At 36.3% G+C, this 18,564-nt stretch overlaps 1 protein-coding gene across 1 annotated transcript; it reads left to right on the top strand.

Moving 5' to 3' along the window:
• The first annotated feature begins 589 nt into the window (after positions 1–589).
• irf9 (interferon regulatory factor 9) lies at positions 590–17,613 on the top strand. Its single transcript, XM_084135283.1, has 10 exons — positions 590–900; positions 1,815–1,871; positions 2,502–2,624; positions 3,282–3,459; positions 5,043–5,182; positions 8,409–8,478; positions 8,604–8,666; positions 8,784–9,188; positions 16,749–16,861; positions 17,005–17,613. The coding sequence occupies exons 2-10, from the start codon at positions 1,815–1,817 to the stop codon at positions 17,125–17,127; spliced, it is 1,272 nt and encodes a 423-aa protein (XP_083991409.1). The 5' UTR covers positions 590–900; the 3' UTR covers positions 17,128–17,613.
• The last annotated feature ends 951 nt before the right edge of the window (positions 17,614–18,564 follow it).

Below are 18,564 nucleotides of genomic sequence, written 5' to 3'. Positions count from 1 at the left end.
TTAATAATATTTAGAACAAAGAGAACAAGAGAAAGAGTCTGCCCCAAAAAATATTATTACGTTACGACATTTTTTGACTCCCCATGAAAAAAAAATGAAAAAAAGAAAACAGCTTATAAATGTCAAAATCAAGTTTTCTGTGGTGGGTATGATTTATGGTAGTTAGGGTTAGAGAATAGAATATACAGTTTGTAGCCTACAGTATACAAATTATGTCTAAAGTCCCCATAAAACATGGAAACCCAACGCGCGTGTGTGTGTTATTTTAAAAAAAAAATAGTGTATCAATAATTATTTCAGTACAGTTCACATTCATTTTAATTTGCTTTACTTATCATTTGTTCTACTACATATCTTTCATAATACACCACGTATGACGACATTTCTACAGTGTATATTTTCTTTGCCTTCTGAGTGCTTGAAAAGATATCCGTACTATCACGTGGTTTCTGGGAAGAGCAGCGTTTCTTTTGAAACGAATTAAACTGGCAGAAGGGAAATTGGCTGAGAGAATAATATCCAAAGTGGGCGGGGTTTATGATGTATTTTTACAGTCTAGGGTGGTTAAGACATGCTCAGTAAAGATGTCACATAACACCTGCTCATCATGTTGTAGTAATATTCATTATTCCCCAAGTGATATAGCCGCACATTGCAAAAAAAACCCCAACATATTTCACGAATAGATTGTTAATTCAAAAAGATTACGGATTTTCCAAAGAACAGTGCAGTGTGATAACGCTGTGAGCCGCTGAGCGCCCCCTACAAAAGTGACTCAAACAGCTCAGGACGCTCCACTGTTTTGCTTTCAGGATTTTCTAGTGCGATCATCTGCGATGGGCTGGACAGGCAGACTGTGATCTCCAGAACTGCTGACAGTATATACGACCGAAACTAAAGGTAGGCTAAGCGAAACTAATAATTTTCACAAGGTTATACAAAAATGTCGTTTTTTCCGCGAACTTATTTATACAACGAGCTATTAGGCTACGTTGATTTTGATGTGGATAGTTTGGAAGAAATTGTTGAAATTATAAAATCCCTTGTATCTCTATTTGATTTTTATTTAAGCAGATAATTCGATTATAAGTTTACAAAAAGTATTGTGAATGCGTCTTAATAAAGTTAAGGCTTATATAATAATAGTCATTTATGATTACGGAACATAAATAGCGTACGCTTCCTGTAGGCTAACTGTTACTGCACTACCAAGGGAGGGAACCAAACAGCGATTTCTTTCGAAAGACGAAGGTGATTGCCAAATTAAATTAATTTAAGAATTGTTTAGAGTCAATATAATTTAAGAATTGTTTAGAGTCAAAATAAGATTTATAACAACCTGTGCGTAATTACAATTCATGCTTATGTTTTAGTCAAGTGTGCTTATAAGGAACAGCTCCATTGATCACTGTTGTTCTAATAATAACCCCAAAAAGCTCTCAAGAACAAGCTCAGAAACACATCTAAAACAGCATTATCTCATTTCACTGGGCTCAAAACACATTCATTAATTCAGAAACTTTACTCACTCAGTTCTCTGAACGCCCCTGGAGGGCGGTATCGCCCCCGTTGAGAACCACTTTAGATGAAAGATTCATCTTCAATTTAATACTCATTTTATTGGACTATTCACACACACACACACACAAAACATTTAGTTTGGCTAAATAGAATAACTTCTGCATACCTTATTGCATACCTTCCATGGTACCATGTCAAATAACATGGTATTACCCACCTCTGAACTGTCAAATGTGTGAGATGTCTGACTTTCTTAAGACAAATCAGCATCTGTCAATCAATGTGGTTTTCAGATGGCATCTGGAAGGATTCGCTCCACGCGCCGTCTGCGCTCCTGGATAGTGGAACAGGTGCGTGTGTGTGGTATGTTGAGTGTGTCAGAGGATCTGAGTTAATAAAATCTTAGATAGTTTAGATTTGATAGTTTTTCATTGAAATAATGCTTCTTCTTTTTTTTCTTTTTTTTTAGTTACATCTTATGCTGTTAAATTAAAGTTTAAGTCTGTAAAGTTTAAGTCTGTGTTACCACGATGGTGTTTTGTATTTGTGTGTATGACACATGCACCTTATATTTAGTATTTATCTCAGCTTGTGGAAAAGCTACATGTGATACATTATGTACAAGCTGTCTCTTTACCACTTGTATTTTTAAGGTGGATGTCAGTATAATATCAAGGTAAAAAAAAATGATTTGAGTAGTTTGGTAATAAATTAGTTGTAATGTATTTTAGTAATTTTAGTTATTGAAATATTTTTTTTACAGTAAATTTAACTACAATCTGTAAAATCTAAAAATGTTGCTAGCTACCTATTTTTCTGGCATCCACAGTTACCTTTTTATTTATTTATTTGATTTATTTTGTATGTGCAGGCAGATTATCTAGCTGCCTAATATTACCTAAGGGTCTCAGGTCAGAAATATTAATAATTATGATTAATAATAATATCTGTTTCTTTCTTGTGTGTGCTTTGGGATATAGGTGAACAGTGGGAAGTATCACGGCCTAGTGTGGGACAACACTGATAAAACCATGTTTCGTATCCCATGGAAACATGCAGGAAAACAAGATTTCCGAAGTGAGGAAGATGCAGCTATTTTCAAGGTGGAAATATCTATATCTTTCTCTTTCTGTCTATGTGTGTGTGTGTGTGTGTGTGTGTGTTTGTGTGTGTTCATGTTTTTTTATCCCTGTGGGGACTTCAACCTGAACACTGACTCATGGGGACTCATGTCACAGTGGGGACCTAAATTGAGGTCCACATGAGGAAACAAGCTTATAAAGCATACAGAATGAGTTTTTTTGAAAATGTAAAAATGCAGAAAGTTTTCTGTGATGAGTAGGTTTAGGGGTAGAGATAGTGTAAGGGGATAGAATATACAGTTTTTACAGTATAAAAAAACATTACGTCTATGGAGAGTCCCCACAAAGATAGCGAACCAGACATGTGTATGTATGTCTACATTACATTACATAACTATATATATATATATATATATATATATATATATATATATATATATATATATATATATATATACTGGCTGGCTAAGCACTGGATCTTTTCACTCTTGATACCTTTTTTCTGCTAGTATATCAAATTGTTTGTTTCCACCTCTGTGGAATTACATGTTGATGATAATTATTTGCACATTATTGATTATAATTAATTTGAAAGATAGTATGAGCAGTAATTAACTTATTAAGAAATAAAAAAAAAATTTTTTTTTGAAATATTCATTTGAACTTTTCCAATTGAAGGCTTGGGCGGAGTTTAAAGGGAAGCTTTTGGAGACTGGAAATGACCCTGCATCCTGGAAAACTCGCCTTCGCTGTGCCCTCAACAAAAGTCCAGAGTTTAGTGAGGTCACTGAAAGATCACAGCTGGACATCTCAGAACCCTACAAAGTGTACCGCCTCGTACCACTAGAAGAACAAGGTAACAAATGGATGTGGAAACATTTGTTTGTAACATAGCAGGGTTGCCAACTCTCACGCATTTTACACCTTCAGTCTCTTTCTCTCATACCACCCATAGACATTTCAACACAAAATAATCCCTAAATTTGCAAAAATCCTTAGCATTTTCCCACCATAATGAGGCTTGATTGGTCTAAACCAGGGGTGTCCAGTCTTGGGCCACTATCATCAGAGTTTAGCTCTAGTCCTAATTAAACGCACCTGAACCAGCTTATCAAGGTCTATAGGACCACTAGAAACTTCCAGGCAGGTGTGCTGGAGAGATAAAATCTGCAGGGAAGTGACCCATCAGGAGCAGGATTGGACACCCCTGGTCTAACAGATGTTCTTGATTGGACTGGTCTAAGGGGCTGTTTACACGACACCATTTTCAACTACAAACGTTCATTCCCACAACAGTGTTTTGGGTGCCTGAAAACGCAAACTTTTGAAAACAGGCTTCAAAGTGCGAATCCGCAAAACCGATGACATCATGCACATGCGTGCGTATGACATGTTCAGTCTATACGCATTCTATCCTAGACGCTACAGTCTTTCAGTCTATAGTGTATCATCGTCATCTAATGGCCTGGCAGCAGAATACAGCAGATTCGTGTGAATGGGGATCGTTTTGACAATGGTGTCGTCTGTACGTGGAAAACTCAAAGGAAAAACTTCTCAGTTTTAAGCTTATCATTGTCGTGAAACACACCCACTAGCAGCAAGATTCTAGCAATAAAATTTCACAAGGTGACTTTTAAAGAGCTTGCTATCTAGAGTAATGAATGGAGGACATGGAGAAACACCAGCAATTAGATTCCGCCCCGTCGGCCAGTCCCCAGGTTCCGCCTAGCCCTTCAGTCAAGGCTCCACCATGGTGTTTGTGTCCTCCGACTGCTCCTGGTCCATGTCCATACCCCGTACCTTCACGATTGTGGATTTCTATTTTGTTATTCTGTTCTGTTTGTCCCTGTTTTGTTCCGGTTTCATTGGTTACTGATTATCTCGTTTTTTTCTATAGTTGTGTATAATTTCCACCTGTCAGTCGTTATGTTCGACTTGTATTTAAACTCCCTGTTTTGTTCATTCCCGTTTCAGTTTATATAGTTTGGATTTTTCTAGATTCTAGATATCTCGTGAGTGTTTGTTATTCTAAATAAAGACTTTGTTTGTGAACTCTATTGTCGTGCGTGCTGCAGGCCACCCTTACCTATGGATGCATATGTATGGTTATATTCAATCACTTTTTTTGCACTACTTGGAATGATTACTATTTTATTTCTGCATCCTGGTGGTTGGATGTTAACTGCATTTCATTGGCTTTGTATTTGTACTTGCTCAATGACAGTAAATGGAAGTGAATTGAATCGAATGTTCTGTAAAAATAAAAAATGGAGAAATTAAGCTTTCTTAAACATCAAACATTGACTATAAAAAAATGACATTTGAAGTTTTGCACATTCCTACAACTTGCATGAACAGCAAAAAGTCTACAATAACTCCAATGAGTATGTACAGGAGTTACTTTTTGTAATTATTTACTTCATTTTCCTCTCATCATAGGAGGGGTGAAAATAAAAAAAGAGAACGGACAGAAAGCAGTGAGAAACATCAGGAGGAGACACAGCGAATCTGAGCATGATCAGGAGATTGAATGCAAAAAGATCAAAAAGGAGGTTGTTGTGCTCCAGCCCATCAACATGGTAAAAACATAACTAATAATTGAAGAGCTATACTGTTCAAACTTTAATTAAGATGCTATTTGCAACATGCATGCTAAATAGAGAAAGCCTGCCTTACATATGGAAGTAAAATAATGCCAAATGTTTTTGAAACAAAAAAGCCTGTTGAATTGCACTACTTGAAAAAAATAGGCATTGCATTAACCATGCTTGCATTTTAATGCATTGTATTTTTAGGGCTTGCATTTTTATGGGCTGAAATTCAACATGGTTGAATATTTAAGCTGTGAATATTTCAATTAAAAACATTCAATAAATTCAAAAATTCAATAATCCATATTCACCTTTCGTATTTCACTTCCAAAATATTCAAACTGTTTAAAATACAACCTATAATATTCAACAGGTAATTTTCGGTGCATTTTATTTCGCTTTGCAAATTCGCTTCCACAAATTAAGTGGTTCAAATTCGACAGTAAATTCAACATTGACATCCAGGAACTGCAGGAAAAGCAGTAGATTGCCGAGCATACTCTCCATCTGCTGTTAGTCGACCTCACCAGTAGGTGGTGCAAAAGCACGTGTTGTTGACGAAGACCAGCAACAGTTAGAGCAAGCCATTCATTCATAAAATAAAAATGATTATCTGTGTCAGTATATATGCGGAAAAGATGAAAAACACACAAAAGCTGTGTTTATGTTTCATTCAATAACTTCATTGTTACTTTCCCTGTGTAGCCTACATGTTATTAGCTTTCTCTACCATGAACGGGATTATAATTGGTTTCCCTCAATACCTCATACTCAAGGATGCCCCTTCCGTCGGGACAAAATGCTTAACGTAGCTTAATGGACTAATACAGTGATATGAAAGACCAAACTCGCACCTTATTGGGGCTGTAGGCTACTATATAGGCTACAGGCAAGCAGATGGACTCAGAATATGAACTTAACGCGCAAAGTTTCATGCTGAGCGTTTCGTGATATACTGGCATAAAATCAACACTTAATCAATACTAACACTTTCTCTTCTCTTCTCTTCTCTTCTCTTCTCTTCTCTTCTCTTCTCTTCTCTTCTCTTCTCTTCTCTCTCTCTCTCTATATATATATAGTATGCCTACGTGTATTGCATTAGCTTAAACTGGGAAGAGTCATAGCACTTGCATATTGTTGTCCTCCTATTGTTAGTTTAACTGTAAATCGCTTTGGATAAAAGCGTCTGCTAAATGACTAAATGTAAAATTGGCTTGACATTGGACATTTGCACATTTAGGGACCGTCTCTAAAGTTGCATACAACATTGGCATACACGTTTCTAACTTCAATAGCAAACTTCAATTTATTTGAATAAATATTGTTTTACGGTGTGTACTTTACTTTTAACACCTTTTACCTATTTATTTATTATTCTCAGGTAAGGTAAAAAAAGTCAAATCTGACCTAAACCATAAGCATTCAAAAGGTACTCCTCTGTGGTATGTTCTCATTAAAAGTCTTCCAGCATCATAAATCTAAGTCTCAGTAGGCAGATTTTGTAATCAATTAAATTTCTTTTAATTGGTTACTTTTTATAATAAACAAAAATATAAAGGCAAATAAAACTTCATTGTTTAAGTATAAAATACAATAATCACGTTTTGAATCAAAGGTGTAGTAAGCTCTGGGCTTCTTATCTTCTGCTTGGGGTTTCTTGTCCTCAGCTCTGGGCTTCTAGGCGTCGGGGGCACTGGCGTATCAGTATCCCAAGAGGCAGTCAGTTCATCAGTCTTTTATACTCCTGTGCAACAGCCGTTAGGTTGGCACTCCTCCAAACTCCTCCAAAATTTCCCAGATCCTTCTCCAGGCAGGTGCAAGCGGTCCACCTCTTCATGTCCTTGAACTCCAGTAAACTCAACTAAGATGACTGAGTTCATTTAAAATTCTAGGAGTCCTCTAGCGCACACACATAATCGCACTTTTCTGCTCCTCTCAACATGGGTTGCCACAGTCACATAAACATACATAACCAATTACTGTACATCTATGCCAAAACAATATAAGCCATCTTTTACAAAAAATAAATAAATAACAACATTGAATGCAATGCATTATATCTAATACATTGGCTAAATATGTGTAACAAAAAGGCATCTATAATAAACAAGGAGGCAGGTAATTGCATTTTTTTTATATTATACAACAATATAAAAAATCCAAAGGCTGCGCATTATGCCTGACACTACATGAACACTTTACAGTTGGTTTTATGACTGTAAGTCGTTCTATTCAAATGCTATCGAAGTTAGAAACGTGTATACCAAAGTCGTATACACTTTAGAGACGGTCCCTAAATGTGCGAATGTCCAACGTCAAACCAACTTTATGCCAGTCTATCACTGGGAAATGCTCAGCATTAAGCTTTGAGTCCATCTGCTTGCCTGCGAGTTTGGTCTTTTATATCACTGTAATTAGTCCATTAAGCTACGTTAAGCGTTGTATATGTCCAGCAGAGGAATAACATTATAATCTTGTTCACGGTAGAGAAAGATGTATGTAGGCTACACAGGAAAAGTAACCGTGAAGACACTGAATTTAACATAAAACAGCCGTCATAATAATCACAAATACACTTACATTGCTGTAAATGAGTTTTATGAATGAATGGCTTGCTCTAACTGTTGCTGGTCTTCGTCAACAACACGCGCTTTTGCACCACCTACTGGTGAGATCGACTAACAGCAGATGGAGAGTATGCTCGGTAATCTACTGCTTTTCCTGTAGTTCCTGGATGTCAACATAGTATTTTCTGTCGAATTTGAACCACTGAATTTGTGGAAGCGATTTTGCAAAGCGAAATAAAATGGACCGAAAATTGCCTGTTGAATATTTTAGGTTGTATTTTTAAACAGTTTGAATATTTTGGAAGTGAAATATGAAAGGTGAATATGGATTATTTAATTTTTAATAATGAAAATGTGTTTGAAATGTTTTGAATTGAAATAGTCACAGCTTAAATATTCGACCATGCTGAATTTCATCCCATAAAAATGCAAGCCCTAAAAATACAATGCATTAAAATGCAAGCATGGTTAATGCAATGCATATTTTTACAAGTAGTGCAATTCAACAGGCTTTTTTGTTTCAAGAACATTTGGCATTATTTTACTTCCATACTTACAAAAGCAAAACAAACAGTCGAAAACATTCCACTTAGCAGAGTATGAGTCTACAATTAACTGAGCATTATTTCTACTTCTGATCTTAACAGAGTGCACAGGAAACTGTCCCACATACAGGAAGTGAGATCGGGATGCAGACAATCCTCTTAAAGAGTGACAGTAATTATCTGATTTTACTCAATGATTTTTACCTGAGTTTTCAACTTGGTTCATTCGTGGTTAATGTAGATGTTAATAATGCAAAGTGGATGACTGACTTATTGTTATTCAACATTTTTTTTGAGGTGCTGAAGATATCCAGTTAAACTTTACAATTGAAACAGTGCCATTGTCTGAAGAAAAGAGAGGTAACTAAAAATGCAATTTGATTCATTTATTGAGTACAACAAATCTGATCTCACAATTGTTTCATGTTTAACCAAACTATCAGCAGATGGTTTCTAAAAACACTTTTGTTCTTTCAGTGCTGAACACTTTCCACATAACCGTGCACTACATTGGTCAGGAGGTTCTGCGGCGAGAAGTAAGGGGTAATGATGTTCGGATTGCTTATCTGCCTCCGTCACCGGTCCCTCCATCTCCACCGTCTCTGAACGGCCATGGCTTCCATCGAATCCCTCTCCCAGAGCCCCCATTAGACATGGTTGCAGACTCCAGCCTTGCGCCACGTTTGAACGATCTTAACAAATTACTGCCCTTCATGGAGCGGGGAGTAGTGCTGACCTTGACAGGAGGAGGCATCTATGCCAAGCGTTTCTGTCAGGGACGGGTGTTCTGGAGAGGACCGCACAACACCACCACAGAACCCTGTAAAATGGAGAGAGGAAGTGAGCTCACCCAGCTGTTCAACATGGATACATTCAGACAGGGTAAGTGTTTCACAAGCAAATATTTTGCACTGGAAAACCCAGAATAAAACATTACTTGAGTGGTCAACTCAAATGTTCCGGTAACACTTACAATAAGGTTCATTAGTTAACATGAGTTAACTACATTATTTAACATGAACTAATAATGAACTGCACGTATACAGCATTTATTAATCTTTGTTAATGTTAATTTCAACATTTACTTATACTTTATTAAAATCTTGTTAACATTAGTTAATGCACTGTAAACTAACATGAACTAACAATGAACAGCTGTATTTTTATTAACTAACGTTAACAAAGATTAACAAATACTGTAACAAATGGATTGCTCATGGTTAGTTAATGTTAGTTAATACAATAAACCTTATTGTAAAGTGTTACCTATGTTCCTTATACTGTACTTTTTTGGCTTAAACGTTCATACACATAATGTCATCAAATACAAAAGATCTGGAACGTACACACACACACACACACACATATATTAATTATATATATATTTTTATTTGTATATATTAGTGTATAATAAGATATTCCTGTTGTCGCTGCCTAGCTTTGTAGTGGTAACAATCCACGTGAAGCTAATGAGGAAATTACATGGTCTTTCATTGCTCCCTTCGCCAAGTGTGTTCCAAACGGCTTCATTATGACGCACAAGTGCCCTGCTCCCCCTGAAGTCCCCACTTCAATGGTTCTGCACTTCGGAGTGAGTAGGGCATAGGGATGCTCATTTCCGATTAGAATTTGGGGAGGTGTGAGGACTGGAATTGAGAACCCCTGCCATAGAAGAAGCTTTTTGAGTTCACCAAAGAACCTTTCAGTGAACTGTTCTTAAAAGAACAGTTTTCTTAGTGTTAAGAACATTTCAATAATTTCAAGAACTTTTATCCACTATAAAGAAGCTTTTGTCCAGAGGAAAGGTTCTGTGGATGTTAAAGGTTCTTCATGGAACCATAGATGCCAATAAATAACCTTTATTTTAAAGAATGTAATAACATCCTAAATAGTGGTCAGCTGATATATTGCCAGGCCCAAAATATCAGCTGATATTTGGCATTTTTTTATTCGTTTTTCTGTTTGCTCCTATTCTGTCACCATTAGTTTACTATCTCTGTTTTACAGTTCTGTCTAGTAAATTATATATAAATGATGTAAGTATACTGGCATTTGCTTTTCTATTATTCGTGTTCTTTGTATAAAAAAATAGCAGTCATCACCTTGAGGTAGAGGGGGCAGAGGAGAGAACTTAATGTTTTGAAGAGTTTGAGTGTGTATGAAGTGCTATTGAGCTTGTTTTGGTAATATGGTGTGTTTGCATTGTGTGGAAATTGGTAGAAAAAGTGGAGAATAGTGGTTGATACATTCCAACGTCAGCAGAATCCTGATTTGTGCCATTACTGTGATAGAAGATGACCCATCTCGTGGCACAAGATTTTGGTCATAGTGCTCACCTTTCTGCTAGAAAGTAATTCCATAAATCTTTAGTCCTATAGACTAAGCCCTGTTCAGACTGTCAGTCCAAATCCAATTTTTTGTGCATGTCTGATTGGAATCTGATCCAAGTGTGAATGTCAAAATATCATGTGAATTGCAATTTTCACAAATCTGTTTCAAGCTACATTAATTTATGGTTTGAAATCCTATTCAAATCTAATTTCCAGAAATCCTTTTTAGTCTGACTGCTCTGATCGGAATTTGCGTAGTTTTTCTGCTTTTGTTACTTTCTCACGCCATGAAAAACATAAACACATCAGACGTTGTAGTAGAAAATATGCTGAGAGTTGTTGCAGAAACAAGGTTGTGTTGTTTCATGGTGTTGGTTGATTGCAAAATTACAATATACTGCTAATCTGCTTCTTCTACACACCTCTTTGAGTTTTAAGACCAGTGGAGACTGTATCACCTTTATTTATATAGCGCCTTATACAATACAGATTGTTTCAAAGAAGCTGTACTGTGATAACAGGAAAATAGTGATCAGTGATACAAACAGATTTCAATTCTGCTGTAAAGCAGCTCTAAACACAGTATTGTCACTATTCAGTTGAAATCAGTTCAGAGTTGATTGTTTTCGGTATAAGAACTGTGTAAAGCTCATCAATTATGAAATGAGTTCAATTCTGCTATAAAGCAGTTCTGCAGAAAACAGTGATGTCATCGGTCCAGCTCAGTTCTCATCCGATAGTGTCAGTGCAGTCAAATAAAAAATACGGCTGAATATTAAGTGTCCCCAACTAAACAAGCCAAAGGTGACAGTGGCAAGGAACCAAAACTCCTTCAGGTGACAGAATGGAGGAAAAAAAAACCTTGGGAGAAACCAGGCTCAGTCAGGGGGCCAGTTCTCTTCTGGTCAAATGTGTGATTATGATTCCAGGATGCATCACAAGTGAGATTGTGGACTGTTCATTCAATATATTTCTTCCAGCTCCTTCTGCTTGAAGATCTGAAGGTGTCTGTTAGGTCTAGAGGGAACGTTCCCATAACTTTCAGTAATGTTCTTTAAATGTTATGTAAATGTTAGGACAAACGTTCTTAAAATAATGTTTATGGAACGTTCTTTTAACGTTATTAATAGTTAATATACGTTCTTGCAATGTTAAGAGTAAATGTTCTTAGTACAACATTCATGGAATGACTTTACGATGTAATTTGTACTTGATGATTGTTCTACTAATGATGTAGAGAGAAAACATTGTGAGAACAGTGTTCACAGAACGTCCTTACAATGTTATTTTTAATTAAATGTTCTCATAACAATGAGAGAAAACGTTCTTAAAACAACATTCTTGGAACGTCTTTATGATGCTATTAATATTTGCTGAATGTTTTTGGAATGTTTGCATAAAATTTTGTGGTCAAAATGGCCTAATATCTTCATGCCTTATAGTCACTTTTAGCATATTCCCAGCTAACAGGGAACGTTCTCAGAACTTTGGCTTGCATTCTTGCAAGGTTCTCTCAAAGTTATGAACAAACTTTCTTCCAGTAATGCTAAAAGAACATTTGTTCATAGTTATCTGGTCTTTAAAAAAAAAATCAAACGTTAGCACAAAAACATTATTTATTATACATCGTTCATGAAATGTATTTTTGTAATGTTTTAGTTGGACATCTAAAACATCTAACATGTTTTAAATGTTACTATCATTAAAGAGAATTGAAGAGAAGAGAACATAAAGTCACAAGACACATGCATAAGGAACAAACAATTGAATGCAAGTTATGCAAATAAAATATAAAGGCAAGCAGGTATAATAAACTGACTTTATTAAACCTAATGCATTACACTAAGCAATCAGGACTTTGAACTTTCCCTTCTGTAACAGCATTTCACCTGTTGTTCAGTGGTTCAACGGATCACAAAACTCATGGTTCGGATCATATATTACTGATCACAGATCGATAGGTGGGTGTGGGGTTAACTTTGCTTTCCATTTATTACTTAAAGCATACTTTAAGTACTCCGATACCACAGCAAAAAGTTCAAACATTATTAAAGGCATGTGTGAACAATCAGTAAAAATAAGAACAAATACACTAATTGCAAATATAGATAAATACAATATAACAAAGTTACAAATAAAGTAAGGTCTAACAGTAGTATTCATTTCAGGTATGTGATAATTAAATGTAAAATAACACTTTTCACTTTTATTGAAAGAGGAATCAATTCGGAGTTTGCACGCTATCTGAAACACAACTCGCTCTGTGTGCATGCGCTTTGGTGTGTGTGTGCGGCTGTGCCTCTTTTAAATTCTCTTTTGCCTCTTCTAGCACTGGAATGGTTTAAAATCTATTGAATGTGTAAACTGGCAAGACAAAACACGTGCAAATTATAAACTTTCACTTGGTGGTTAAACTTGCAATTAATCCACGAATCATCCACAAATCATGCGTGCCGAATCGTGGGGCATGGTCCTTACGGATCATGGATCAACTGTCCATTTAACTCATAAAATCATCTGATTCTGGACTAAATTTTCTCAATGTCTTTCTATTACTCACAGCTTTGCGCATGTGTTTTGTTCCACTCCACTTTTAAGCCAAACGTCCAGAGTCTGCAGACAACCATTACACTATTATGTCTCTTCATCATGCAGCATCACAAAGCATTTTGTAAAATTACAGTGTTTAAAACTCCAAGTGAAACAGTTAATATATTCACAACTTTTTTTTTTGGTGTTTTCTTTCTCTATTGTGTATTTCAGCCACCACTTTCTTGGGAACAGATACAAGTGTTGGTGTATTATGTAAAAGTGCACAAAAGAGGAAAACACAATGTCATTACAATGAACTACACTCGGGAAAAAAGTTTATCAGTTTTCACTTTCACAAGTCAAAGCAATTCATCATTACTCAAGATTTAACAGTTGAAATGACTATACGGCCTTAATTTAATGCAGCAAAAAATATTTTACAGTGTAGGCTACTAAGATCTTTTCTTTTTTTCTCAGCCTTTTTCTTGGTTGCTTTTATAAACAGACAACCATTTATTTAACAGTGCCTTTTATAGAAGAGACTATAATATAACTAAAAATGACCATTATGTAGAATATTTTTGTACTTCACTTTTATTTGTTCCCATGTTCTAGTGTGGTGACTCTGACATTACAATGAACAAAGTAATTATGCAATTATTAAAATACAAATAAGGCTAATAAGTGATAAAAACATCTAACATGGCCACTTCTAACGGATTTAAATTGTCTGCTACTTTTTGCCAGCCCTCTCTCCTGGCTTTTGCAGACTTTGAGGTGTTCCCTGGCGTTTTGATTAAACATTAAAATTCCAAATAAACTTCGACTATTAGTTCTTGCTCATCTGAGGAGAAAAACTGAGCGCGCTCTTTGGCCACGCTGAGCAGCCAATAGCAGCGTTGCTGATCAATGTTTCTACTATCGATACATATCCCCTTTTAAACCAGCGCATGAACGCGGTTATCTCAGATAACTCAATCCAGCGATACTAATCATAAACAACAGGTGTGTTCGAAGAACCCAATTAGCTGGATCATGATTAGCACGATGATATCATCTTGGATGTGTCATTTGATCTCGGATGTTTTAAGCAACGTACGAAGAACGAGCCCCTGCTTTGAAACAATCTGCATTGTATAAACAATATAAATAAAGGTGACTTGACTTGACTTCAGTGTACTACTACAGCAAAATGTGAATCTTAAAGTAAAGTCTTATCTGTTTATTTTATACTTCAAACATTTAATGCACTTAGAAACTTGTATACTGTGGGAAAATGTAAACACTCTGAAAAATGTATCTTATCACAGTTTTTGGAACTTTTGTTTAATTTTTTTCTATTTTTATAATTTGAATTAATATAAACATAAATATAAGCAGGACAGCTCAGTGGGTAGCACTCACCTCGCAGCAAGAAAGTCCCCAGTTCGAGTCCCAACTTAGCCATGAGTCTTTCTGTGCGGAGTTTGCATGTTCTCCCTCTGTCAATGTGGTTTTCCTCCAGGTAATCTAGTTTCCACCACAGTTCAAAGTCATGCAGCATAGGTAAACTGGTGATACTAAATTGTCTTTATGCCGCAAGACCAGCCGAACGTGGTGAGTGTGTGTTAGAAATCAGGAATGGTGAGAGAACATTGTGCTTGGTATGTTTTTCGTCTTCAACCCAAACTTGGGTCTTCAGCCGACAAAGTTTAAATCTCATCTGGCTAGCACGCTTCCCGTAATGTTGTTTCATTAACAAAGTTCAGGAGGAGCACATTCAAAAAATTTATCCAATCAACTCTTCATCAGCAATTACCACGTCTATCCCATAGACTGTAAAAAAAAAAGATGGATGACGCCCCCTCACTCTCACTCCTGCCTTGGTGACTACTTCTTTAGGTGACTATTCCCGTTTTTATAGCATCAAATAACGAACTAAGATAAAAAAATATAATAAAAAATAACGAAAACTTGAACTTAAACCAGCATGATTAAAACTACTTAAAATGACAGAAATCATCTTTGGAAGAAATGTATTTGAAGTGTAATTTGATTGTTTAGTTGCCATCGCGTCCATTAGACTTCATGGGTAGGGTCACTAGGGTGGGGTTTATGACCTATACTGGGACCAACCACTGGTCAACTATACATATATACACATTTCTTGACAATTTTCAGCATCCCACCACCACCCCTCCTCACTCTTGGTTTGTTCCTACCACAGCCAGGAATACGGGGGAGTACTCTGGGTTCAGGCCAAATACCGAGCTCAGAGCTCTCTCCTTGGACAGCACGCCAAATACACATACCCATTTATTCTATCTGACTTATTTGTAAGTGTGAACTAGTGAAATGTTTACGCCTTAGGTCAGTAGGCGGAGAGTCGGCGGTCTTTAATGGCTGTTCAAATGCATTCAATCATGAGCATTTTGACTATGAAAGCAATCCGGTCGAATGCTGTTCCGACTACCGGTGGTCGAAAGTAGACAAGCTCAAAACGTTGTACACCCCGTTTACACCTGTATTTAGCGTCGTCCACTTGTCCACATCCAGTCGACCAAAACGCAGGTGGAAACAGGGCCTCTATCGTACACATAAACCAAGAAAAACTTTCTTATATATAATATATATATATACATAAATATATATATATATATAAAAAACGGGACGTTTTGAACGTTTTCATAACTTAATGGCAAGACATTCTGAGAACATATTTTTGTTAGCTGGATATGGCCTTTGCTGAGGATCTGTGCACGGATCTGGCTGACTACGGGCTCCGGCTAGTAATAAACAGCTACTGAATTTAAATAATATAATATTTTGGGCTCTGTTGTTAACCTTTAATATTATAGTAATGTGCAAGTAAGGGCTCCCTTATATATAGTTTGCAGCATTAGCAGAAATATTTTATTTATCTTTAAGAAACATTTAATTATAATTGAATTCATTTAAAGACAGAGACACAATTTGTTCATTAAACCACTGTTTAATAAATAAAAAAAAGAAGCATTTAGCATTTATATTTAGTTTTCTCCCCCCCCTTCTGTACTGAATCCATACCGAACCGTGACTTCAAAACCGAGGTATGTACCGAACCATCAGTTTTGTGTACCGTTACACCCCTACCGGCTACACATGTTGTAATACAACTGTATTCCCAACGCCTCCATGTTGCTGTTGTTGTTTTTCGGCGTGTAGGCATACCAACGCAACGGCATTGCCATAAAAAACATTGCAGATATTTTGGAGAATGCTAGGGACACACAAATCAGACCTGAACAGTTGCAATACACAGTGTGGACATTGTCATTTAGATCAGATTACAATTGGATGAAGAAATATTCGGATTTGGACTGGCAGTGTGAATGTAACCTAAGTCCCCCAGTGAGCAAGCCAGAGGCAATTGTGGCAAGGAATAAAACAAAAAAAAAGGTTGGTTTTAGATTCAGGGGAAAAAAATTATGGGTCAGTTCTCCTCCGGCTATATTGTGTAAACATAAGGTCAACATTAGCTAGCTATATGTTTATTTCCTCTTCTGATTCCCTGTATACCAAGTTTTGACCAAGTTTTGAAGATTTTCTTTCCTATTCTCAGAGTTGGATGCTTTCCGCAATGGAGGAAAAGAACCTCAAAGTGAGATCATGCTGTGTTTCGGAGAAGAACTGTGTGATGGAGACAACATCTCTGATAAACACATCATCATTAAGGTAAAAGACCTTATAATATAGATCAGATGCTACATTTGTTTTTGGGAGATGTACAGCAAAAAAAAAAAAAAAAAAAGAACTTTACATTTCCGAAAGAGTCGTTGTTTTGGGTGCACTTTTCATTTAAATTTTTCTCTCTCCAGATCTCTCTCCCATGGGTTGAGTTGCAGATAGAAGAGGTCAAGACCCTAGGAGACCCTATTGCAATTCTCAAATGTTTGGCCAGCCAGTCTCCTACAGGGGAAGTGACTCTGAACCTTTGTTGAAGTATCAAAGTAACAAACCTCTAAGATATCACTCGCAGCATTCTAAACATGGCTTGAGACAACTGGTAGAAACCCATTACTGTATGTAGTTAGTGGAAATGCTGCAAATATTAGTTGCTTAAATATATAGCCAGATAGCAGTTAAATATTTATAAGTAATACAAAGACATGTCTTTAGTCAATAGCCATGTTAGCCAAAAGCTGAATACCTTGGTCCAAAGCGGGCCAACTGGGGCTCGAGGAGTGGTCATGAACAAAGGTGGAGTTTACCAGAGTCAGGAGATGGTCAGCACTGCTGTTCATTTCCCATGTTGTCATACCAGGCTACCAGACAATTTCAACATTTAAGACATTTTAAACACTTTTCAGCTCAAAACTCACTTTCAGACACCAGCGAGTGTTTGAAATAACTTTCGATAACGCTAATGTATCATTGAATTTGTCACTTTACATTAATCAATGGCAATAAATGTTGTTGTCACTTGCCTTGTCCTCTGCTGTCTCAATCATAATGGCATAAACTGAGAGCTTCACTTTTCTTGGATTCCATCGACAAAAAAATAAGTGTGAGGCTACTTGTTTTAGCTTATACCAACTTTAGTCATCAATAGCTATACAAAAACAATTAACCATGCAAGTATCAGGGGTGTCATGCATCTGTTTTAGTGATCCAGTTAAGCACTGAAGGTCCTGGAACCCTCTTCTACTTCTTTTTCTTCATCATCATCATCCCCTAAAAGTGTGTGGGCGTTATAACAAGGCAATTTATGTTTTGGAAATCTTGCCTTCTTGGAAATCTTGGAAAAAATCTTGGAGAAAAAAAAAATTCCGCTATACAATTGTTTCTCCATTTTGATTTTTTTTTTTTTTTTTACTTTTGTACTCATTCTAGGCTATTGGTCTGATCTTTACCAAATTTTATAAACAGCAGCTAGGTACAGTGATGGCAATTTTGATTTATCAAACCATTGCAAAGATTTAAGGATAATTTAATCTGATCTAAAACTTAGTCTGCTGTCGCACATTTCTCACGAATTGACCTCTCCTGACCACAATATTTAAACTTAACAAAACTTGATATAGGCCAGACGACATTCGGAGGACACGCTCCCAAGTCGCATAAAAATGGCACCTAGGAGGGCACTACAATGAATGAATGAATGATAAAGTTGGTATTTGATATTTTAGGAAAATTGGCATTTGTCTTCTTTGGTTGACATCCTAAAATGTTCCTGGCCTAAAAACTGGCCTAACGTTACGAAAATGGACACATGGTGGTGCTATAATAAGGAACTTGATGTTTCCACCAATGTGCATGAATCCTTACTTTAAGCAATGAAGACTTATTTATATTTTCTTATTATATTTATTTATATTTTCTTTATATTTGTCTTTCAAAATGTAAAATGTACATTTGTCAAATTTGTACCAAACACA

The sequence above is a fragment of the Abramis brama genome (assembly GCF_963993115.1).
Source record: "Abramis brama genome assembly, chromosome: 14".
Lineage (NCBI taxonomy): Eukaryota > Metazoa > Chordata > Actinopteri > Cypriniformes > Leuciscidae > Abramis > Abramis brama.
The sequence above is the reverse complement of the archived record's forward strand: the minus strand, read 5'-3'. Positions and strand labels throughout refer to the sequence as shown.

Coding starts and splice junctions, on each gene's coding strand:
- irf9 (XM_084135283.1), top strand. CDS start 1,815: ATGGCATCTGGAAGGATTCGCTCCACGCGCCGTCTGCGCTCCTGGATA. Junction 2,625..3,281: donor AAGATGCAGCTATTTTCAAG/GTGGAAATATCT, acceptor TTCCAATTGAAG/GCTTGGGCGGAGTTTAAAGG. Junction 16,862..17,004: donor ATAAACACATCATCATTAAG/GTAAAAGACCTT, acceptor TTCTCTCTCCAG/ATCTCTCTCCCATGGGTTGA.